Below are 26,726 nucleotides of genomic sequence, written 5' to 3'. Positions count from 1 at the left end.
TTCCTTCCTTCCTTCCTTCCTTCCTTCCTTCCTTCCTTCCTTCCTTCTTTCTGTCTTTCTGTCTTTCTTAGAGTTGCCACTCTGTCGCCAAGGTGTCGGAGTGTAGTGGTGTGATCTCAGCTCACTGCAGCCTCTGCCCACTGATGTCAGTCATCTTTCCACACCTCAGCCTCCCAAGTAGCTGGGACTACAGGCATGCGCCACTATGCCTGGCTAATTTTTGTACTTTTTGGAGAGATGGGGTTTCACCAAGTGGCCGAGGCCAGTCTCGAACTCCTGGGCTCAAGCAATACTCCTGCCTCGGCCTCTCAGAGTTGCTGGGATCACAGGCATGAGCTACTGTGCCCGGCCTAGGCACTAATTTCTATGTAGGTTTTGTCTTTAAAATAACATTTGTGTTTAGCTATTTTCTACTAGGTAATTTTTTTTTAAAGTCTATGCAAAAATAGTAATGCTGTGGGGAAAAATTTATTAATACGTCTTAAACCCTTTTCAGCTTCATGAATCTGTATTGTAATTATGAGTTTTGTTCAGCCTATACAGGAACTTAGTTAGGTATTCTTTGGTCTTCATATAGTCCTAAATAGAAAGTTTATTACTTTCTTTCTATGAAAAATGTTCATTTGTTCATTCATTGAATCATTCTTCATTTAAGGAATGCTTAACTCATGCCAGGCAGTGTTCTGTAGGTAAGATCATACACTAACAGCACCAAGTGGCCAGCAGCTTTCCTTTGTTAGTTTTCTATCAATCTTTATAGCCTTTGTATCAGTCTGGATATGGCCAGGAAAGAGAAACTACATAGTAATTTGAACAAGGAAAGTTTAATATAAAGAATTTAAAAACTATAACATGGGATTGGAGTAACAAGGGATGGGCTTCTAGTAAGTGAAGGGAATTATAAAGACTATAGAAATACCAAATATAAAGCAACTACTAGTCTTAGGGCTGAAATGGAGCACTCAGGGAAGAAGCCCCATCTGGGTGCGAGATCCAGACTCCAATGGAGAGGGCACAACTGTGGCTCATTGGATGGCAGAGGAGTTGCTGTGGTGCCACACTGGCAGAATTTTCTGGAATCCTTCCCTTTGGGGTGCCCAGGAAGGCTGCCCTCAGAGAAATGCCATTCCTTAGAAATTGCTGGAAAGCCATATGAGAGGTACTGGGGAATCTGCTTTCAGAGAGATGCCTCACTCGCTGCAGACTACTATAAAGCCTCCTAAGGTGAAGCTGTTAACTAGGATTGTGTTACTGGAGGCACTCCTTTAAAAAACTAACAAAGGAAAGCTGCTGGCCACTTGGTGTTGTTGGAAATTGTACACTCCAATAATCAGGTGCAGGAGATGCCTCCTGTGCTGCAGGAACTAGAAAGGCTCCAGGTGCTGCAAGTGTCAGAGGTACTCTGCTGTAAGGTAGAGGAGTACTGAGGGAAACCTTTGGCTGCCAGTACCTGCAGGAGCCAGGCACTGCAGAAACTGTCCACTGCATAGGAGCCTGGTGGACACCTGTGCTGCAGGAAATGGGCCCTAGGGAAGCTGCATGTACAATAGAAGACAGCCTTTGCTGAGCCATAGGGTTTGTAGGAGCCTGCAGAGTGTCTCACTGCAACCAGGAGCAAGTTCTCTCTTTTTGCATTGTCTCTTTAGTACCCTCTCCTGACAAAGTTTGACATCATGCCCATTGCTAAAAGGAAAAATATCCAGAGTCCAGATCCATTTTTACAGATCAGGCAGTGAGGGGCAGATTTTGAGCCAAGAGGCAGTAAGTTGATAATTGGTACAGCCCACCCCTTTGGATACTCAGCCTCTATTTGTACCCTTCTATACACATTTGAATTCCTATACAATAGAACACATCTGTTTTTCTACCTAATAACATACAACTATCATTTTTACAAATGTAGGCATTCTCACCCTTTCCTCTAGGAGAAACCCTTGTTTATGTAACTGGTCAAGAGCCTATACTTGGTATGTATGGTTTCCTCTTATTACCCATTCCATATTTCTCTCACCCTCAGCTAGAATTTCACCTGGAAAGGATCTTTATCTGGTAAAATGTCCCATTCTCAAAGAGTCTCAGTCCTCACAGTTTTTGTTGTGTTTTGGTTGTTGTAGTTTTTCATTTCTTTTAGTTTAGGCATGCAAGTCCTGAGGCATCATAGAGAATCCCCTGGTTCAAGACACATTTCTCTTTGCCTCTATTATATAGAAGCACCACAGTTTCCCTTTGGTTGTTGAGAACAATCACTCAAGCCAGTAGATTAACTTCCTCTTCTTTAGCCTATTGATTCAGTGGTATATGGTACCCCAGTTAGCCAAGTGGCATCTTAAAATTCAAGTAGAAGCATTCTTCTGTTAAATAGGAAGGAGTTAAAAATAGTTAACTACCTGAGAAGCAAAGAAATGCCTTTATTTTAAAATAAATATTTGCCATGGGTAGATTTTCCCAAGATGAGGTATATAAGTATTTATTCATTTGTGCATTGATAAATGCTATTATTTGTCAGGTACTAAGTACTGGGAATTTCAGAGTTACTAATTTGTGATTCTGTAACAGTGTGAGTCAAGGACAGTCAATGTGATAAAAATTCTACCATGGGAAATATTAGAGGGGAGAGTGGTAGACTACAGAGTTTACTTCAATATGACACCTCATTCTTGAAAGAAATTTGTATCATGTCTAGGAAATATGTGTTTAATATATTACTCTGTGTGTGTGTGTGTGTGTGTGTGTGTGTGTGTGTGGAGAGAGTGGGAGAGAGAGAAAGCAGACTACAAAATCTAGTTGGGGATATAAACAGTGGCCAGATTGTGAAGAATCACATTTGCTAATTTAAGAGGTTTGGCTTTTATCCAAAAGATTGTGGGGAAGCAAATGAGGTACATGACATGACAAGTTTTGTTTTAGAGAAGATAACACTGGTGGCCTTATAAAAGAAGAAATGGAGTAGGGGAAATCCAACAGACCGGAGATCAGTTAAAAGACTGTTACATGCGGTGTTTGGTTTTCTGTTCTTGCAATAGTTTGCTGAGGATGATGGTTTCCAGCTGTATCCATGTCCCTACAAAGGACTCAAACTCATCCTTTTTTATGGCTGCATAGTATTCCATGGTGTATATGTGCCACATTTTCTTAATCCAGTCTGTCACTGATGGACATTTGGGTTGATTCCAAGTCTTTGCTATTGTGAATAGTGCCACAATAAACATATGTGTGCATGTGTCTTTATAGCAGCATGATTTGTAATCCTTTGGGTATACACCCAGTAATGGGATGGCTGGGTCATATGGTACTTCTAGTTCTAGATCCTTGAGGAATTGCCATACTGTTTTCCATAATGGTTGAACTAGTTTACAATCCCACCAACAATGTAAAAGTGTTCCCATTTCTCCACATCCTCTCCAGCACCTGTTGTTTCCTGACTTTTTAATGATTGCCATTCTAACTGGTGTGAGATGGTATCTCATTGTGGTTTTGATTTGCATTTCTCTGATGGCGAGTGATGATGAGCATTTTTTCATGTGTCTGTTGGCTGTATGAATGTCTTCTTTTGAGAAATGTCTGTTCATATCCTTTGCCCACTTTTTGATGGGGTTGTTTGTTTTTTTCTTGTAAATTTGTTTGAGTTCTTTGTAGGTTCTGGATATTAGCCCTTTGTCAGATGAGTAGATTGCAAAAATTTTCTCCCATTCTGTAGGTTGCCTGTTCACTCTGATGGTAGTTTCTTTTGCTGTGCAGAAGCTCTTTAGTTTAATTAGATCCCATTTGTCAATTTTGGCTTTTGTTGAAAACCAAACACTGCATGTTCTCACTCATAGGTGGGAACTGAGCAATGAGATCACTTGGACTCGGGAAGGGGAACATCACACACCGGGGCCTATCACGGGGAGGGGGGAGAGGGGGAGGGATTGCACTGGGAGTTATACCTGATGTAAATGACGAGTTGATGGGTGCTGACAAGTTGATGGGTGCAGCACACGAACATGGCACAAGTATACATATGTAACAAACCTGCATGTTATGCACATGTACCCTAGAACTTAAAGTATAATAAATAAATAAATAAATAAATAAAATTTTAAAAAAAGACTGTTACAGTAATAAAAGCAAGAGATGATTAGCTCCTGAACTAGGACAGTGACCTTAAGAGGGAGGTGAGGTTGGGTTTTAGAAACATTTCCAAGCAAAAGTCTTTTGCCTGTGGTATCAGCTTAAGAGTAGGTAAGAAAAGGGAAAGAGTAGAATGGCACACACAGGACAAGTCTTTACCAAGTGTTTATTTAGTGTCTTCTTTATAAGGGGACAGTTCTTGATGTCATTTACTAACAGTGAATTTTCACTTTATAAGTATGTGTATGCATATACACAGATATGCATGCATATATTCACATATATATGATATGCATGCTAAATATACATACGTATGTTAAACAGATAAAGGTGTATACATAGTAATTTTAACATTAAATATGTATATGTATAATTGTTTATTCTTATTTCATTGCAAATTATTATATTTATTAACTCTAAAGATTTAGATTTACTTTGTTGTTGCTTTGCCATTGTGATTGTCTCTTTTTCAGTGGCTGGTGGTTTGCGATCAGTTTTATTTTGTTCTGGTTGAGATATATTTTAAATTATGGTTTCAAATATGACTAAAGAGTAGCTTCAATCAGCTTTTATTTACTGTTTATTTGAAATATTGTTTGAAAATGTGACAGTAATGTGTTTATATTAATAATATCTTCTAAAATTAGAGATTTGTGTTTTAGACCAACTACTCTACAGTACATCAGCTACCTTCTTATAATTCATTTAATTTCTTTTACCCTGAAATTTCTTGTCTAAAAAATGAAGAAATTGAACAAGAATGATCTTTAGGATCCTTTCTAGTTGTTAAATACAATGATTCTTATATTATATAATTTATTTTTTAAAAAATGATTGCCAAATTATGTAATTTTTGTATATACCATATGAATATCCTAACCCTTTGTCCTCCAGAATGTACAGTTTTAGATATTTGTGAAGAGAAAATATAGGCAGATTTGAGGAGTGTTGTAGTGTTACGCTCTTTAATTTTGATGGAAAAGTAGAAGGGCCTTCTCTAGGAAAAGAAAAGCTGCTATTGAATTGACTTTGAGAGTGAGAATTAGAAAGCAGTAAATTTAGTGATAGGGAAATGTCATGTAGGTGAGGAGATGTATTTGAGGGTATTGGCGTTTATATATAATGTGATAGCACAGAAATCCAAAGAGCTGTGAAGAGGTGAGTACAACAGTAATGGTGGTATATAGAGGGTAACTAGAATGTAAGTTCCTTGAAAGCACAGATTTTTGTATGTTTTGTTCATTACTGTATCCTTACCACTAATAATAGTGTCTGGCACAAGTTTGGTGCCCCACTTACTGGCTTAGTAATCTTGGCCAGTTGACTTAACTTTGCCTCAGTTTCCCAAACTATAAAATGAAAGAAAGAATGAATACTTGAAGGAAGCAAGCAAGAAATAAAATTTAGAATTATTTGGTTAGGAAGAACTAATAAACCAATGACTAAATGTGAGATGATTAGAACTTTCCAAAGGACCTGGGTATGATGGAAATAGTTTAGAATAAACTTTTAGCAGTGAAGTATCAGAATTCACCGTCTACTATGGTCTGAATGTGTCCTCCAAAATTTGTATTTTTGGAATTTAAACCCTAATATGATAGTATTAAGAGTTAGGGTCTTTAGGAAGTAATGAAATCGTGAGCCCTTATGAATGCGATTAGTGACCTTATGAAAGAGCTTCAAGGGAGCTGTTCAGTCCCTCCTGCCATGTGAGGATGCAGTAACAAGGTGCCATCTATGGAGAAAAGAGCAAGCCTTTACCAGACACTGAATCTGCTGGTACCTTGATGTTGGATTTTCCAGTCTCTAGAATGGTGAGAAATAAACTCCTATTATTAATAAGTTACTTACTCTAAGGTATTTTGATATAGTAGCGCAAAGAGACTAAGATACCACCCTAAGAGAATGAAGGAAGAAAATAAAGTATTAAAAAATTTAGGTTTATTTGAAACTACCAAAATGTCTTTCAGAGTAGCTGTACCATTTTGTAGTACCATCGTAAATGAATGAGAGTTTCTTTTCCACATCTTCATCAGTATTTGTTGTCAGTGTTCTGGATTTTGGCCATTCTAATAGGTATGTAGTGGTATCTCATTGTTGTTTTAATTTGCCTTTCCCCGATGACATGTGATGGGGAACATCTTTTCATATGCTTATTTGTCACTCATATATCTTTGTTGAGGTTAGTGAGGCATCTGTTACAGTCTTTGACCCATTTCTTAATTGGGTTGTTTGTTTTCTTATTACAGAATTTTAAGAGTTTTGTATATTTTGGGTAACAGTCTCTCATCAGATATGCCTTCTGCAAATATTTCCTCTTAGTCTGTGGCTGCTTTTTAAATTTTCTTGACAGTGTTTTGCACAGAACGGAAATTTTAAATTTAATGAAATCCAACTTATCAATTAATTTTTTCATGGTTCACGACTTTGGTGTTGTCTCTAAAAGTCATTGCCAAGCCCTACGTCATGTAGATTTTCTCCTGTATTATCCTCTAGGGGTTTTATAGTTTTGCATTTTACATTTAGGTCTGTGATTCACTTTGAGTAAATTTTCATGAAAAGTGTAAGGTCTGTATCTAGATTCATTTTTTTGGCATGTGGATGTCCACTTGTTCCAGCACCATTTATTGATAAGACTGTCTTTTATTCATTGTATTGCCTTTGCTTCTTTGTCAAAGATAAGTTGATTATATTTATGTGGCTCTATTTGTGGGCTCTCTATTATGTTTCATTGATCTAATTGTATGTTCTTTTATAAATGCTACACTGTTTTGAATATTGTAGTTTTATAATAAGTTTTGAACTCAGATAGTGTCTGTCCTCCAACTTTGTTCTTTTGGAATTACGTTGACTATTCTGCGTCTTTTGCTTCTCTGTAGAAACTTTAGAATCAGCTTCTTGTTTTCCACAAGAAAACTTGCTGGGATTTTGATGGGGATTGTAATCTATAGACCAAGTTGGAAGGACTGACATCTTGACAGTATTGAGTCTTCCTACGCATGAACATGGAATATCTCTCCATTTATTTAGTTCTTTGATTTCTTTTATTAGAATATTTAGTTTTCCTTACATATATTGTATACATATTTTGTTAGATTTATACCTAATTATTTAACAGAGCATTTTAATGATACTATAATGGTGGATACATGTCACTGTAAATTTGTTTATATCCTAGAATGTACAACACCAAGTGTGAACTCTTATGTAGATTAGGGACTCAGGTGACAATGTTGTGTCAATATAGGTTCATCGGCTGTAACAATGTACCAGTGTGGTGGGGTGTGTTGATAATGGAGGAAGCTATGCGTGGGTGAGGGCAGGGAGAATATGGGACATTCCTGTAATTCCTGCTCAGTTTTGCTGTGAACCTAAAACTATTCTAAAAAATAAATTCTATTTAAAAAAATATACAAAATAATGTTTTTGCATCAAATAGAGGCAATAAAAAATGATAAAGGGGATATCACCACCGACCCCAAAGAAATACAAACTACCATCAGAGAATAAACTCCTCTATGCAAATAAACTAGAAAACCTAGAAGAAATGGATAAATTCCTGGACACATAGAGTCTCCCAAGACTAAACCAGGAAGAAGTTGAATCCCTGAAGAGACCAATTGCAGGCTCTGAAATTGAGGCAATAATTAATAGCCTACCAACCAAAAAAAGTCCAGGACCAGATGGATTCACAGCTGAATTCTACCAGAGGTACAAGGAGGAGCTGGTACCATTCCTTCTGAAACTATTCCATCAATAGAAAAAGAGGGAATCCTCCCTAACTCATTTCACAAGGCCAACATCATCCTGATACCAAAGACTGGCAGAGACACAACAAAAAAAGTGAATTTTAGACCAATATCCCTGATGAACATTGTTGCAGAAATCCTCAGTAAAATACTGGCAAACTGAATCCAGCAACACATGAAAAAGCGTATCCACCATGATTAAGTGGGCTTCATTGCTGGGATGCAAGGCTGGTTCAACATATGCAAATCAATAAAGGTAATCCAGCATATAAACGGAACCAAAGACAAAAACCACACGATTATCTCAATAGATGCGGAAAAGGCCTTTGACAAAATTCAACAGCCCTTCATGCTCAAAACTCTCAATAAATTAGGTATTGATGGGACATATCTCAAAATAATAAGAGCTATTTATGACATACCCACAGCCAATATCATTCTGAATGGGCAAAAACTGGAAGCATTCCCTTTGAAAACTGGCACAAGACAGGGATGCCCTCTCTCACCACTCCTACTCAACATAGTGTTGGAAGTTCTGGCCAGGGCAATCAGGCAAGAGAAAGAAAGGGTATTCAATTAGGAAAAGAAGAAGTCAAATTGTCTCCTTTTGCAGATGACATGATTGTATATTTAGAAAATCCCATTGTGTTAGCCCAAAATCTCCTTAAGCTGATGAGCAACTTCAGCAAAGTCTCAGGATACAAAATCAGTGTGCAAAAATCACAGGCATTCTTATACACCAATGACAGACAAACAGAGAGCCAAATCATGAATGAACTCCCATTCACAATTGCTTCAGGGAGAATAAAATACCCAGGAATCCAACTTACAAGGGATGTGAAGGACATCTTCAAGGAGAGTTACCAACCACTGCTTAATGAAATGAAAGAGGACACAAACAAATGGAAGAACATTCCATACTCATGGATAGAAAGAATCAATATCATGAAAATGGCTGTACTGCCCAAGGTAATTTATAGATTCAATGCCATCCCCATTAAGCTACCAATGACTTTCTTCACAGAATTGGAAAAAAACTACTTTAAAGTTCATATGGAACCAAAAAAGAGCCCACATTGCCAAGACAATCCTGAGTCAAAAGAACAAAGCTGGAAGCATCATGCTACCTGACTTCAAACTATACTACAAGGCTACAGTAACCAAAACAGCATGGTACTGGTACCAAAACAGAGATATAGACCAATGGAACAGAACAGAGCCCTCAGAAATAATACCACACATCTACAACCATCTGGTCTTTGACAAATCTGACAACAACAAGAAATGGGGAAAGAATTCCCTATTTAATAAATGGTGCTGGGAAAATTGGCTAGCCATAAATAGAAAGCTGAAACTGGATCCTTTCCTTACTCCTTAAACAAAAATTGATTTAAGATGGATTAGAGACTTAAATGTTAGACCTAAAACCATAAAAACCCTAGAAGAAAACCTAGGCAATACCATTCAGGACATAGGCATGGGCAGGTCTTCATGTCTAAAACACCAAAAGCAATGGCAACAAAAGTCAAAATAGATAAATGGGATCTAATTAAACTAAAGAGCTTCTGCACAGCAGAAGAGACTACCATCAGAGTGAACAGACAACCTACAGAATGGGAGAAAATTTTTGCAATCTATTCATCTGACAAAGGGCTAATATCTAGAACCTACACAGAACTCAAACAAATTTACAAGAAAAAAACAACCGCATCAAAAAGTGGGCAAAGGGTATGATCAGACACTTCTCAAAATAAGACATTTATGCAGCCAACAGACACATGAAAAAATGCTCATCATCACTCGCCATCAGAGAAACACAAATCAAAACCACAACGAGATACCATCTCACACCAGTTAGAATGGCAATCACTGAAAAGTCAGGAAACAACAGGTGCTGGAGAGGATGTGGAGAAATAGGAACACTTTGACATTGTTGGTGGGACCGTAAACTACTTCAACCATTGTGGAAAGCAGTGTGGCGCTTCCTCATGGATCTAGAACTAGAAATACCATTTGACCCAGCCATCCCATTATTGGGTATATATCCAAAGGATTATAAATCATGCTGCTTATAAAGACACATGCACACATATGTTTATTGTGGCACTATTCACAATAGCAAAGACTTGGAATCAACCCAAATGTCCATCAGTGACAGACTGGATTAAGAAATTTGGGACACATATACTTTGGAATGCTATGCAGCCATAAAAAGGATGAGTTCGTGTCCTCTGTAGGGACAAGGATGCAGCTGAAAACCATCATTCTGAGCAAACTATCGCAAGAACAGAAAACCAAACACCGCATGTTCTCACTCATAGGTGGGAATTGAACAATGAGATCACTTGGACACAGGAAGGGGAACATCACACACCGAGGCCTGTTGTGGGGGGTGGGTAGTGGGGAAGGATAGCATTAGGAGATATACCTAATGTAAATGATGAGTTAATGGGTGCAGCACACCAACATGGCAAATGTTTACATATGTAACAAACCTGCATGTTGTGCACATGTACCCTAGAACATAAAGTATAATAATAAAAAAATTGTTTTTGCATTATATAGAATATCTACTCTCCAAACGTTTTCTTATAAGTCTCACTTAATTTGAATATTAGAGTTTTGCTTAAGTGAGACTATTTTGTAGTTAATGTCGTGGTTTTCAAATACCCTGCTGCTACCTTTTTTGGTCTAAACTTTAAAATGTGAATATAAATTAAATATGTTTAAGCAGATGTTTTCTTTATGGTTTCCACTAATTTTTTAAAAATTTTATGAGGAATTCATTACATTCCCATCTGCAGCAGTTTACTCTTTATACTTATAGTTATTTATAGTGCTTAAATTCCTAAATTAAGTACTGATTCAGTTAAAAATCAGGTGAGGTCTCTAATATATGTTTCTTAGATTTTGTTAATAAATGCTTTCTTGGGGAATATAAATCTGCCACTCAGTAACTCATTTCACTCTGCAGTAACTCATATAACTCTAGTTGAAGTGTAGGATTTCTATAAAAGAATGAGGCACAATCTAGATAGGTGATACAGAGGCTAGAATAGTGTGAGTAGCAGTGTGTCTGTATGATACCTTTACCTGTAAGGCGTGCTGGTTAAAATTGTGCTATTTTTCATAGTGGTGATTATACTAGATGGATTACCTTTCTGCTATGTCCATGGGAGTCTGATAAATGTCTTTTTCTCCTACCTGAAAATATATGCCTATTTAATTGCTTAAAACAATTCTAGTTTTATTAATAGGCTGATTTCTTCTAATAAATATAGTTTAAGAAGAACAAATCAGATTTTTTATCACAAAGCAGGACAACTTTGGTTCAGTTTCAAACTTAGGTGTACTCACAGACTTAAGTTGAGATGATAACTTGTAGAATTTGTATCAATGATCTTATCCTTTTAACATTTTCTGGGAGAGTCTGTTCTATTAGCTTCCTCCTGTAGTTACAGTCTGTGTTGCCTGAGGAAAGTTTTGTAAATCAGATCTCTGTCTATCATAGATTTCTCATACCAAGGTCAGTGGTTCTTGTTTGACTGTTCGGTCCAAAGATCCATTCTCTATTATACAATTAGTATAAAACACAGTATTTTCAGTCAGTAGATGTTATTTAAAGCCTTATAATGAGGAGAATTTAAAATCTTTATGTATTGAAGGTAGTTTGAAATAGCGGTTACTATACTTTGGATCCAGCCTGCCTCCATTTGTATCCTGACTTTGCTGTTTATAAGCTGTATGATCATGGGCAGTTGGTTGAACTTTGTCTTAGTGTCTAGCTGTTAAGTAGAAATAATGATAATAGTACTTCATGAGGTTGTTGTGAGGATTAGATATGAGTAGTTCAAGTGCTCATAACAGTTCTTGGCACACGGTAAGCATTATATAAACATTTGCTGCTGTTATTTTCAGTGGCACTATCTATGTTTAGACCTGGTGACCTGGGAACCAGAAGTTTCAAATGCCTTTGTTCTATGACTGAGTTAACTATTGCTGACCTTTATTGTCAGGTTTCTCCGTCTGGTTTCACGGGCATTAGTTCTTGTCCCTTCTCATGATTAGCATATATACTTAGGTTGTAATTGAAGTCCATAGTAAATCAGTGTTCCCAGTGTTTCTATTTTGCATTAGTCAGCTCTTTGGAACTATATTAATTTAATATATTGGATATGCTTTATGAAAATACATGTGCATTTTAAATATTCATATGCTACATAAAGATAAGAATATGTTTTTCCATAAACCTTTATTTGGTAAATTCATTTTTCTCTGAAAATTATAGCAGTGTGTTATTCAGTTTCAGGATATAATGCCAGAAATATGTTTGAACTGAAACATGGAAATTCTTTCCTTTACCCTTTTCTCTGCTTTCATGAGGAACAACTGTAGTATTAAAGAAGCAACTGACGATATTAGAACGTGGAGTCCTGGCCCTGTCGCTAATCAGACATATGATACTTGGGTAATTCTAGCGCAAAGGAAGACTATATGATATTTCATTTTCATTAAGCTTAAAGATTCTATATATCATAACTAACTTTAATAAGATTCTTCTTACTTGGCTTATTAAATTGTTCTCATTTCTTTGTAGTACTTTATATTGCAAACCAAACTTCTCAAATATGTAGTTTATTTTCCTTTAATTTGTATATTCTCAAAATGATCCAGGTAAATAGTTTATTATGATAGCACTCTCTTCAGAGGTATGTAAAAATGTCATCCAGAATAACATTTAGAATCTTTACCATGTCGTAGAAGGCTCTCCGTCATTGATCATTGATTCTGCTTCTCTATCTGACCTCATCTGCCATTCTCCCACTTCCTCCAGTCTGATCTCACTGACCTCCCCATTGCTCTGTGAAGATGCCAAGCATATTCCCACCTGGGACTTCTGAATACCTTGTTTAATTTACCTGGAATGCTCTTCTTCCCAAATCCACGAGTTTGCTCTCTCCCTTCAGTTAGGTTTTAGTTCATATGTCACCATGTTTGAGTTGTTCTGTAATCCTCCTATCTAAAATAGCCCCCCACCTCCATCACTCCCTACTTTGGTTTCTTTATAGATCTCATCTCTGACAATGTTTATTTTACTTGTTTATTGTTTGCTTTTTCCACTAAGCGTAAGCTCCATAGAAATGGGGACTTTGTTCTGTTTAGTGCTGTGTCCCTGTTGCGTCATTGGGATTTCAGTTGCATATAGCAGGCACTCAAAATTTTTGTTGAATTAAGCAAATAAATTGTTATAATATTTTCAGTTGCATAATTACCTTATGGACTTTAGAGCACTTAGAGACTTTATGAAAGCACTTTAAAGCACTTAAACCTTTAGATATATCTTGAAAGTGGATCTGAATTATAGTCCAGTCATAGTATTCCATTAGCCACCAGGACAGAAGAAATCTCAATACGTAAGAATATAAAAAAGATAGAACTGACCTGATCTGATCTACAAATAAAGAATGCTTGATCTATGAGAGAAACTACTTACAGATCATCTAGCATAGAGTTCTTATTTTAAAGATTAGAAAACTGAGACATGGTTATATTAGTAGATGTGCTAGAGGTCACATGGCTTGTTGGTGGCAGGGCCCTAATTTTGTGTCTGTAATATACATGTTATGATTTTATGCGATTTACATATGAATGTGTTAAATTTTCTAGTAAATTTGTTTTATTCTATTTACTTGCCACTTTGCTATCATCTCTTAAAAGAATATGCCATAATAGTATTTTTTCATTCTTTTTAAGTTACGCAGCTCTTGCATGCTACTAGGTGAATATGGGGGATCATCTTTGGGATGCTTCCGTCTTCTTTGGAAATCTCCATTTAGGTGTCTCATGGTTAACAGAATAAATATTTGCTAAAGCAGATGCCTTGTAATTCTACTTAAACCTGACACTTTGCTATATTACCTTTAATAATTCATTCTGGTTGCTTACTTCCAGAACTGTGGTTGGGGAGGAGTTGTCATATATTTTTTCCTCTCCTTGTCACCTATACCCCACATCCAGAAAGTTGCCAAGTCCTGTAGAGCTTGCTTCTCTCCTGGTAGATCTTGATTAGCAGGCATAACCCTCTGCCAGATGCTGGCCATTGCAGAAATTTTGTGACTCTGCATATAATTTACAGAAACCATCCTCTAAGAAATCAGTCAAATTCATCAGATAATGTTGAATTTTGTTAGCGAATAACTAATAAAACTTCATTTAAGGATGACCAGTAAGGAGGCAGGGAAAGTATGTACGTGGCATTTAGTAGAGTGCTTTGGACTCTGGGTATCCCCAGTGAAATAAATTGCCCAGTGAAAAAAATGCGCAGTGAAATAAAGTGAGGTTAAATATAATACCTCACTTTATGAACGTGTTTTTTCTCTTGCTACAGTTTTTATTTGCTCAGTAACAAAAAAAGCTTTTTTGTTGTTTTTAAGGCTTTGAACAAGCTATTTAAAAAGTCATCTGTGTGCAGATTGAGAAATTGAATAATTAGCTGCTTTCAAAACTGCATAAGCTCTTTTAGCCCATCAGGTTAAAAAGGGGGTGGAAATAGTTAATACAGTTTTAAAGAGGCCTAATTTACAACTAAGGAGTACCTGAGAGCTCTTGGAGAATTTGACACAGTGAGTTAGATCAACCCCATTTTCATTTCCCTCTAGCTGCAGTTTGTAACATAAATAAATCCATGGTCTGTAATTGTTAAATGGAAGTATTTGAATGCCTCCTAGTGGCATATTGTAGGCTCTAATTAAGGAATTTAAAAAGTAATATTTATTGAAGGAATATTATGATAACCTATTAAAGCTTATAAGTACAAGGTAGTAAAATCCTTTAATGATAACATCCCAAGTGAAATCAAAATACATTATTTGCCATACAAAACTGATTAAAAACTTGACTGGAAAAAATATAACACATATGGCAAAGATGAATATACTTTGAATAAACATTTTTGGTTTTGGTTCAGATCGAATTATTTTAATTGACTTTTTGTGTAATGAAACTACTTTGCGCTTAAACATAGACAAATGTGGCTATTAATAGGATTTGGATTGCTTTGTGTACATTCATTTTTAAAAATTAATTGTGGATTATTATGTAGTTTCTTTAAATATCTTTGTATAATGATAGAGAAAATGGTTTATAGAAAGTCTGGTTCATTTTCAGATTTTTTAAAAATTCTGATCTTCAAGTTGAATAAAATAATTTAATTGGTAACCTTGAAATACAGACTAGAGCAAAACTTTAAAATGATTAAGAATACTGATTTAATTATTGCTTTATGCATAAAAATGACTTTACATTTATGGAAATATAATTTAAAATAGAAAGAAAGTCATATTGAAAGAATTCTGATGATGGTCAGAAGATGGAAGAAAAAAGCAATATCCTTTTGTTAAGCACTAAAAAATGTTTAATTAACTGCTTACCAAAACAAAACAATTAAAATGGCAATTACCTTTAAAATAGCAACAATGTAATTACAGCTGTTGTGATATAAAGCTAGGAAACAAAATGTTAATCTGGAATGAACAGTTTAAATATGAAATTATGATATACTTGGCTTCCTGTAGTACAGCTGTCAAGCTTGGGCAGTTCGCTGGTCAATAGTGACATTCTATGTGTCAGTGAACAGAGTCTCTTGATACCATAACCCGCAGTTCACACATTACTGAAGCTCCAACTGTCGAATATTCAAGTCCCCTGATATTTTTGCAGCTTCCAGACTCTCCTGACTGGCTCATGTTTCATTCTTTGGCAATTTGCCCTAATGATATCCCTCAGGAGCTTTCAGCCTCTCTTCCTTTCCATATTTAATCATGTTATATTAATCTGAGTGATACACAAACTATGCTGTATAAATTGTAATTTCCTACAATTTTTCTAAGATGCACACCTAATTTTTCAGTTTTACTTATGTTCTAAGTTTTCAATCCCAAGCTCTGTATTTTCAGATGATTATAACTATCTACATGATTCTCAAGAAGCTACTTTTGCTGTTTATATACGTTTCAGAGGGGCCTCTGAGACATAAGACTTTTTACATGTAGAATTGGTAAAGACAATGTGATTTATGTCATTATGTAAATTGTTCTGTGATTACTGTTCATTGTTGATACATTGAACATTGCTTTTTGTTTGGAAGGTCAGCAGCTACTTATTTTTGTTATCCTTTTACAAATTTTAGTTAACTGCCTGTATCCATGGATCAGCTGCTCTTCTATACCCCATGTATTGGCAACACATATACATCCCAGTGCTTCCTCCACACCTGCTGGACTACTGCTGGTAAGCTGGCTTTTGCCAGACTCCTTTAAATTTAGGTTTCATGATTAGATATCTGTTTATTTGTGAATTAGATAAACTTGGGGGTATATTTAAAAGAAATCACGGAAACTTACATTTTAATAAATAGTAAAGATGGCTTTTATGAAGGACAGAATAATTCTGTTCAAAGGTAGCACAAATTTATACTTAGCAAACATAAAGTTCTTTAGATTTTGTGAATTTCTTCTGCAGTCATTTAGATAACTCAATGCAAAATAGGAAAAATAACAGTCTTAAGTTGTGTTTAGGAAAACTGTATAGAAGTTATGGTGTCAGTTAGAGAACTCAGTATCCCAGGTGTTGGAATTTGTCTGGCAAATCTGCCAGAAACCACATTGTCTCTGTCAGGGCATACTCTCATTACCTTTACTTCAGAACACACCTCTATACCCCTCTTTTTTTCGATAATAGCCCACCAAATACCAAGTACTGACAAAGGGGTTGTCTCTAACACAAGAATTCTTGTTTTTTGTTTAAGTCAAAGTCTCAGCCTTGAACCACCATGAAAAGCAATGTTGAAAAGTACTGGGAGTAATTCTGAAAAGTTTCCTGGTATTAGTTCCTAAGGGATCCCACCCAATAACCAGGCCTCTAGAACCTCCTTGTTGTCTTCGCCTGGAAGAATCTGCATACTTATCATGAGTCTAGATAAGGATTAGACTTCTAAATAGCAGCTTCTGGGCCTTCCTCAAAACTAGGGGGGAAAAATGTTATCTTTATTGCATAATCATCTTCTGCAGGTGTAGCCTAATTCTTAAGAAATGTGATGGGATTTTTTCTCTAAACCATTGTGCACACACATAGAAGGAAACAATTTTGACCTTAATGTGTTTTCTTATTTCACGGCTAATGTTACTAAAACACAGCACTTTTAGAATCAATGCATTCATTTAACTTTCTTATTTCATAAAAGGCAGAAAGTATTAAGGATTAAAAATGATTTAAGTTAATATATAGAGGGTTTCTATTAACTTTTTATGACTAACTCTTCAGAGGAAGTGATTGTAGTGACAACACATGTACTTGGCCACATATTGATTATATTAATATATTGTTGTGTTTCCACAGCATGGTAATATTATTAGAATTGATAATGCTGTGAAGTAGGTACCCAGTGACCTACCATTGCTATTATGCTGTTTGAGAACTAGAAAGGAGGAACTGTTTGGCAGGAAACTATAGGAATGTAGTTTATATTGTTAAGCATTATACACACAAGTCTAAGAATAAAGCTGAATCTATAAATAAGCCCTTTGTTATTCATTTTAGAGTTTTTCTTTAACCAACACACCTGTAGTATTTTAGCATTCCTTAAAGGGAGGGTCTCTCATTTATTTATGTTGACATATGCAGTAGATCTTTGTATATACTGTTCAGTAATTAAACTTTACTTATTTAAAAATATATGTTATAGCAGTATTTGGAAATATATTGATACATGATTTTATATAATATATCTTTAGAATTACATTTTATATATGATGTTAGTGCCATCTTAATTTTTATATTAAAGTGTTCTAACCTCTTAAGAGATAACACACCTTTAATTAAGTTCAATTATGTGTAATGAATTACACATTTAAGATTTTCTAAAATGTTATTTAGAAATTATTCTATGACACAGGCAGTTCTGTACTAATTTTTTCCAGAGCTTTTCTGATAGTTTCTACCTGTCATCAAATTCAATGAAGGAAACTTGTTTCATATTTCAGTCCCTGGAATTTTCTTTCTAGTTTCTAATGTCTGAAATAGCCTTTGGGTTGAGTTCTAACAGCTTCCATGCCAAAAACTCCCTGGTTCAAAGAGTGAATCAGTGATATTCAAACAAGAAGTTATCTGAAACTTCCTGAACCTTAAGGTCACAATGATAGGCTCAGCTTCTATCGTAGGAACTGAGTAGTGTAATATAATATTTTTTTTAAAGAACAGCCATCAGAAAACTTGGTAAACTAAACTGTTTCCTAAGGTAAATGGTTTTCTTCCATTTCCATCCTTGAGGTTAAAATCATACTGATCTATATGTAAAAGGGAAAAAAATTACAGATCATCCCTTCAATGTCACAGTATTTGATTAAATAATTTTTATGAATATTCCAGTTCAAAAATAGTATCATGAAGATTTGATAGGAAAAGATATATATTTGCTAACTCTTTGGCATGATTGGAACTTTCTGATTCCTGAGGTAATCCTACCTCCATAAAGTATTTCTGTTTTTGCAGCTGGTAGCTCTGCTGTGGGTTGGACTGTGGAGAGCCATAATGCCATCTTGTGACCATGGATGAATATCGCATCTTGGTCCACCAATAAAGCCTTGTTACTTTGTTGATTCATCCATTCATTTGTTCATTAAACATTTAGTGACCATCTAAATATTTTGCCAAGCTGTGAATGTGTAATGTAATGAATAAGATTTAGTTTCTGCCCTTGCAGGGTTCACAGATAGCAAGAAATACACACATACTTAAATGTGCACACATGCGTACACATAGCACAGTACTGCAACATTGTAAGTATTACAGGATAGGCATACAAAGGACCATGGATGGCAACACATGAAAAGAAGTGGCATACACTGCCTGGTAGCTTAGAAGGTGCCTGGGAGGAAATGACACCATCTGCATTTTTCCCTAATCAGCCAATAGAAGAGTACTTTAATATGGCAAGCCTGTGATGTTGCAAGGCACTCTTAACCTATCTGAATCCATAATTACATGGCAGATAATGTGACTTTAGTACTAGTAAAATTATTATTATCTATTATTTGTTCATGCATGGTTGAGTCACTATTTAGGCTATATGACTCTTCTTTTTATGAAAGGAGCAGGTTTAGCTTCTGAGAGAATAGGTTTTTAAAAAAAACAAATGGAAAATTGTATACTTCAGACTACCCCAATAGACTGCTGTTATAGTCTATGTCATTGGTGGTCTCTTTGTAAGAAAACCTAAAAAGAAAAAAAAGAGCTATTCTTAAATACAGATAATTGCTACCAAAAAGAAGCAGCAATCATATGGAAGTTTCTGTATCCCATCTTTGCAAAATAACTACATTGAAAGAAAGATCTAGGACAGTTTTGCACACAGAGGACGAAACATCTGTGTTGCCAAGAATTTCTTCTTGACTTGATAATGCTCTAATCGAATTAGGAAATTAAGCTAGGGTTGCAAACTTACGTTTCATGAGATTTGGGTGATTTCATATTAGGATTACACAATCCAGTTTTTGTGAGAAAGAAATAACTATTCACTCTATATTCTGCAAAATGTAATTATTTTAGGAAATTAGTCTCTAGGTTAATAATATTTACAGTTCTCACATCCGTGTTTTGGATTTTGTGAGAAATTGGTGAGAAGAGAACATGTGGATGTAACAAGTGATCCCATTTTAAAAGTTTCAAGTTATTATATGATTACATTTTGCATACAAGCTTTTTAATTGATATTTTTATGCCAGCTTAATAATTTTAATAAATGTGTTTTTTATACTTCGAAAGATAAGTAAGTCTTCCATAAAGTTTAAGAAAAATGTTTTCCTATATGTATTTGCTGGCACTTCAGTAGGTTATTTAGCAGTCTGCTTCTGATTTTATGAAACTCTGACCCATCCATTTATCCCACCAACATTTGTAAAATGGACTTAGTAATTATTGTTTTTAAAAGGCTTAACTATTGAAACTCTTTCATTAAAATGTACTTTGAAATTTCAGACTGCATGGGCTTTTCTGTATTATAAATCTTGTGAGTAGGATAAGTTAACTTGAGGTGAACTGGAAGTTTATGCAGTGACTTTAATAATTTTATGCTATTTTGGATATAGGCAGGGATTGAGATATTTAAGATCATGGGAGTTGCCTAACTTCATTTTGTTAAAGTTATCAAAACCTCGTTGTGGAAGCCTAGATTTGCTAGTGATATGCACTTTAGTCTTCTATGGAGCCCCAGAATGAATTCAGGGATGAGAACTTGAACTAGGGAAGTAGTTCAGTCCACATTTGTTCCTCCTGTTTCCTTTTGAAGGTAGAAAGTCTCTTAGGTCTTAAGGATATCAAGGACTATAAAAGTTCTCAACTTTCAGCCGAGTGAAGTATCCAGAATATCAGATCAATTCCAGATGGTCTCTTGCATTCAAATTAAAAAAATAAATAGGAAGGAACAGAGCTACAAAGGGCAAAGACAACTGGGAATTAGAATCTAATACAATAAGAAGTAATGAACTAGAATGTACAGGCTAACGAGGAGTAAAATAAGAACTTTAACACTTACTTTTGTAAATTCTGGATATACAGATTAGTGGTTAGCCATCTTTAAATAAATTTGGAACTTTTTAAGATTACTTTGAAATCTCTGCGTCTGTCAGGGTGCCTGTGTAATCTATTGCTGGTTCTCAGTAGCAAAGTGAACACACAGAAATTTGGACATCTCTGTTTTGATAATGACAATGATGTTTAGAAAATTATGCAAATCCTTTGAGAAACAGGATTATCTGTTTGCATTAACAGAAAAGGTGTGTGATAATAGAGCACAAAGATGCCTGTAAAAGAATTGCCAAAAATGTTTTATTTTAAAATAGCTATTTTTTCATATATCCACTATTGCCTTCGTAGATATCTGTCAATTCTCATGTTTTTCTGTTAGATAATATTTTAGGTTTGAAATGTCAAGTTGAATAATTTTCTTCTTGTATTTCATGAGAAGTATTTCTGAAATAACCAGCAATTCTTATTTTATGTATTAAAAATTTAGTATCTATATTTTTTGCAAGAGTATAAAACCCATAGAGAATATATTCTGTTTATATTGTCTATTATGTTCTCAAGTTTCTATCCTAAGGCCTGGCACCTGCTATGCTCTAAATATCATGTATTGAATTAATTAATTCAAGATTATTCTCACACTTAAATATTTTTAAATTTATTAAAATTATTTCATTAATAAAAGTGAAAGTTGGATAAATCTGAATTTATACAATTAAGTAAATAAAAGACAATGTATACGAGGGGAAAGATAGCACAGTAGGTGAGGAAATTGTTTCCTTTTGTACATCCAGTTCCAGAACAGTGCCTGACAAACAATAAGTCTTGATAAATATTTGCAGACTGACCCTGTGACCCTAATATTTGGTGACATAGGAGGTATGTATCAATGAAGATATATATTAAGAATATCATAGAAATGAGAATTTAATTGAATAGGAAAAGATGTGCAAAAGGGATGTAAATAAATTTGATGATTATTTAGGATATATTTGCTATGAGGTATATGGAAAAGATTCAATTCAGACTATGGCCTAGACCTTGATATTCTTCTTAAGTTAAAAACAAAGCAAAAAACAAACTTTTTAGACATTATAACTCTTGATTAAATTATAAATGACTTTATGATGTTTATAAAAAGCAACCTTAAGTTTAAATATATTAATGGCCTCTAAGATTAAATTTGAGCTTTATATATTGAATAATTTTGAATATCCATAATGTGTTATGCTGGAACTAAGCATTAAATACATTTAATTTTTAATCATTTTGAATTACTTATACTGTTGTTTCAGTTTTAATGAACTGTATGAATCTATGCATATATATATTTTTAATTTAGTGCCCCAATGCCATACCTGATTGGAATACACTCCAGCCTCATAGAGGTGAGTATCTTTCAGACATGAGATAGTGATAAAATTAACTCATAAAATAATAGTTAAAACAGTTTTGTTTTGAAGGAATATCAATGGAATAGGACAAAGAAGTGACTTGTTTCATATTTAGAGTATGCTTATCATTTTTAAAAAGACAACATTGAAATAATTTCATTTAAATTAAAGTACTAAATGACCATTTCTTATGGCATGAAATCCATAAAAATAGGTTGTATTTGGTAGAAATCATATAAGTTTTAAATACTAAAAGTTCAGTCCTTGATCAATTACCTTTTTTTATGGCAACTTGAGATCATTTATATCTCTTTTTCAGACCTATATTTTGAAAGTCAAAATTTATGTACTTATGAGTCATGAAGTAAAATTTTTTATTTTGCAGACTTCATTATGTTCCCATTTATCAGTATATATATTTTAAATGTGGTTTTAATATACTAATCATTAACTTTAGAATATAGCCTTAAGTTTTAATTTTCAGTTCTGTTTGGGAATATAAAATTTAGTATTTTTTTTCCGCCATTACTGCATCATTTTAAAATTATTTTTGTCATTTAAGTTATTCCTATAGTGAAAGACCTTGAACTATTAACACCATGAACTTGAAATTAGTGAGATTCCCAGGAAGGTCTTGGTATAGGGTCAGCATCTTAATAAAATAAACAAAAGGCTTGAATTAAAACAAAGGATTGGGTCAATTGAGTGGTGTCATTATGCTGGATGCTATCAGTTTTATTCAGATAAATTTATCTTCTTTTGCTGGTTGTACAGATTGTACTTTAACCCAGTTTCTAATGAGCAACCTAAATGAGTTAGCTTTGGTTTTCCTCTTAGTTGCCATCACTGTATACACTCCGTCAGTCCTTGCTTTGATCAAAGATGAGTCTGTTGATGTATTTTAAAACTCCTGAGGATCATATTGGGAGAGACTCATGCCTTTTTAGGAGGCGCAGGTTGTGGATTCCGACTGTACTCTAGCTTTGGGCATTTTTTCTTATCACAAAATGCTAGGGCAACATTTTTTGTTTGTTTCACCAATAACAAAAAAAAATATTTAAATGAATATCTTGAGTAGGTTTGTTTGTAATGTTGAAGTCTGAGTTGCATAACTTTATGACTCCTTATTTTTTATTCATTTCTAGAAAACTTATTCTTACATGCCAGGGTAGTTTCAGTGAAAGGATAAATTGCATAAAATAAAATATGAATGAGTAGGTACTTAATTTGTTACTAGATTATATGACTAGCATTTAGTTTATCAGTAATTTGACTGTATTTAAAATCTAACCTTGGTTGGATTGTTTTCTAAAAAGGGTCATCAAATTTGATTTTTATATTAGTGTACTTGTTGCTTCTTAATGAATCTAATAGGATACATAATTTTTATAACATGTTTATTTATTTATAGAGATGAAAAATATTTAAAGTTGTTGGTTACCTGTTGATATTATAGGTTTTTTTGCTTAATGATTCTACATCAAGTTTTAAAACAAATGGTTCAGCTTTTCCAAAATACTGTATAAAAGGGTATATATTTTAAACATTCAATTAAATTTATCACATATTCTTGGATACCTATAAGGAAAACCAATACTATTTTTAAGTAGCAAATTTAAGAATTATTTGCTCCTTAAAAGTGTTGTCTTAGAGAATAATCCATTCTAACTTTAAATTGACTCGTATTATTAAATGAGAATATTTGAAGCCATGATTAGACTGGTTGAAATCTCTGTATTTTTCATACTCTGGACTTATCTAAGTGTCTTAATAGTCAGCCTTATTTTATTTAATTGGTTTATTAGTGAATGAGAAGGTATACTGGGCACTTCAGGAATACTTTTAAAACAATTGGATACCATTCAGCAACTTTCTTATTAATCTATTACAAGATGATGTCAATCCCGCAAATTTCATTCTTGTTATAGCACTATTAGGAAGATTTTTTTCACTAATATTTCTACCTTTTATGCTTTTTAATTTTTACCAAAATGGTCTCGTAATTAAAATATTGATACAGCTATTTACATATTTAATATGTAAGACTGAACTGAGTAAATGTTTGCTCTTGCTTGGCAATTACAACCAATTTTTCTTTTCGTTTTTTTTTTTTTTTTTTTTTTTTCTTTTTGAGGTGGAGTCTCGCTCTGTCGCCCAGGCTGGAGTGCAGTGGCCGAATCTCAGCTCACTGCAAGCTCCGCCTCCTGGATTTACGCCATTCTCCTGCCTCAGCCTCCCAAGTAGCTGGGACTACAGGCGCCCGCCACCTCGCCCGGCTAGTTTTTTTTGTATTTTTAGTAGAGACGAGGTTTCACCGTGTTAGCCAGGATGGTCTCGATCTCCTGACCTCGTGATCCGCCCGTCTCGGCCTCCCAAAGTGCTGGGATTACAGGCTTGAGCCACCGCGCCCGGCCACAACCAATTTTTCTTTAAGGAATAATTAAAATATTTTCTTATTCCCTTTCTTTTGGTCAAGAGTGTTTCAACACATTTTATTGTTTTATTAGGTTGGTGCAAAATTAATTGCGGTTTTGCTATTTTTTTTTAATGGCAAAAACTGCAGTTAATTTTGCACCAACCTAATGTAACAACTTCTAAATGTATTTGTTCAAAGACATGAAATTAACATCCCTTAACATCTTTCTTTCAATTGTTTTAATGAAATTATGAGTAAAGGATGGCCAGAATCTTTTTAAAATACAAATTTCCTTCTAAAATAAAGGCTAAAGACACTTTGTTCTGCCTGAAAACTAGACTTTGGGGATGAACTCAAGGCAGACTAAGGCCTGCAGTTCATAAGGAATAAATTAGTAGAGGCTACAAATTTGAGGAATATCTTATTGTTTTAATGTACAACGGATTCTAAATAAAATGTTGACCCAGTTTTATAAAATCATGTGATTGCTGCCACTGTGTCATTTCTTTGTATTAATGTGCGTAAGTATATTTGTAGCCATATTGTATGGAAAAGTTAAACATAGAGGGTGTGAGAAAGACTTCACTAACTTCATACAGTTGTTCTCAATAAGCATTTCAGTCTATATCTAATATTATTTTCTTATTTTTGAAGAAAGAATTTTTTAAATTTTCTTAATTTTGTATCTCATAACTTTATGAGATGTAACAGTGAGACACAGAAAGAGGTACCATTTTATATACCACGTGACTTTCCATGCCTATTTAGAAAAAAAAATAGTTGAAGTCTAATTTGGAGAGAAAAAATAGATAAAATATTGATACTAATCCAAATTAAAATAAATTTGCTACTTTCTATTTTTTCCTTTTTTGCTAATGTATTAATAGAATTATTTTCATGTCAGGGCATCTCAGTTTATTAATTTGAAATGAATTTATTTTTCTATTCTTTTTCAAGTGGTCCGTTAAATAAAATTTAATATTCAGTAATTACCAGGTTTTTAAAACTAAGAGCAGTTTTGAAAAAAGTGTACATGTCATAGTAGTACCAATTTCCTTGTTCTGAGTCTAGTGATAATGTCCTCACAAAACACTCTGTGGGCACATAACCTTATCTTAGGCTATTTACAAACTAAGTCATTTTATCCCTTAACAAATACATCAGGTTTATTGGATTATCTTTACAGTTTCTGTCATAAAATGACAACTTAAAGTTGAAGATGAAAATCAAAATTATGACATGTTTTTCACACAAATGTGATTAATATAATTTATATTTTTACTTATAAAATAGGTTATTGTAGTCATACTATAGTTACTTTATAGGTAACTACACATATATGTACTTAAAGCATTTTACATATATGTAAACATGTGAAAAGAAAAAGAAATGAGTGTATTTGTAAATATTTTTGCAGTAGTATCAATAGTATCACTGTGGGTGCTTCTCTGCTAATATCTTAGAAGTGGCCATCTTTTAAGTCTTTATAAATAAAGAAGACAGATTTTTAGAATCATCTGTCCTCATTGTAGACATTAAGCCTTTCTTAACATGTGGAAATTCTCTGCTTTAGACTACCATTGCTTTAGAAAGTTTAACATTCTAATGTGCAGAGATTTGAAATTGTAAATGGATCAGAGAAATTTTAATTATGACCAATTTAAAATAACCAGTTTGGCCAATTTAAAATATAAGGTAATAAGGTTTTAAGTGATAATTTTCAAAAATGACTATTATTGTAGACCACCACTTAAAAAATACTACACTAAAATTATTAATCTATTGCTAGTTGACTTATACAATTATAAAATTCAGAGTTCACGAATATATTTAATTAATGAACACTTATCACTAAGGAATAATACTATTTGTTACAAATTAAATAAGACTAATAAAATTATATGAATCGTTTAAGTATACCTATTAGTTTAGGAAAAATGAACCGTAAGTATTTTCTTTAAGGATGAAAAATATGATAAAATTCTTATTTACTATTATTTGTAGATATATTGAGATAATTTGACTATTTTGATTAAACTTTCAAACAAATGAGACAAGTCAGGATAGTCTGATAGGCTATTAAATTTGATACCTTCTATTGAAATTCATGTGAGAAATATTACTAACAATAAATTCCATATTATTATCCTGTTATTTTCTCTTATTCAGCTTTCAGTCCTCATCATCAACATATATGTTTTGGTATGGAATATAGATAAAAAATTTGAATTACAGTTTAATGCTGTAGTCATAGTTAATTGGTTTATGTTATCCTTGCAATATGATTTATGCTAAACATAGGTATAGAGCTGGCCACAAATTCTTGTATCATGGGACTGAAATTAAATGGAAAAATTTTAAAGTATATAATTTGTTTATGGTTTGATATAACTGTGCCTATTTTATAAGAAGTTTTGTTGTTATGTTTAATATTCAATTTTAAGCATTTTTACTAAATCTTTTCGTATAGGTTGTAGT

At 33.9% G+C, this 26,726-nt stretch overlaps 1 protein-coding gene across 3 annotated transcripts in view; it reads left to right on the top strand.

Moving 5' to 3' along the window:
• DENND1B (DENN domain containing 1B) overlaps nucleotides 1-26,726 on the top strand; it is a 267,493-nt gene that overhangs the window by 136,322 nt on the left and 104,445 nt on the right. For all 3 annotated transcript variants that reach the window (XM_023224711.2, XM_023224712.2, XM_023224713.2), the window contains 2 exons: nucleotides 16,048-16,148; nucleotides 21,781-21,826. In XM_023224711.2, coding sequence (XP_023080479.1) covers nucleotides 16,048-16,148; nucleotides 21,781-21,826 — 147 coding nt within the window. The remainder of the gene's footprint in view (nucleotides 1-16,047; nucleotides 16,149-21,780; nucleotides 21,827-26,726) is intronic.

This window comes from Piliocolobus tephrosceles, chromosome 1 (assembly GCF_002776525.5).
Source record: "Piliocolobus tephrosceles isolate RC106 chromosome 1, ASM277652v3, whole genome shotgun sequence".
Classification (NCBI taxonomy): Eukaryota; Metazoa; Chordata; class Mammalia; order Primates; family Cercopithecidae; genus Piliocolobus; species Piliocolobus tephrosceles.
Note: the sequence above shows the minus strand (reverse complement) of the source record. Positions and strands in the feature narration are given on the sequence as shown.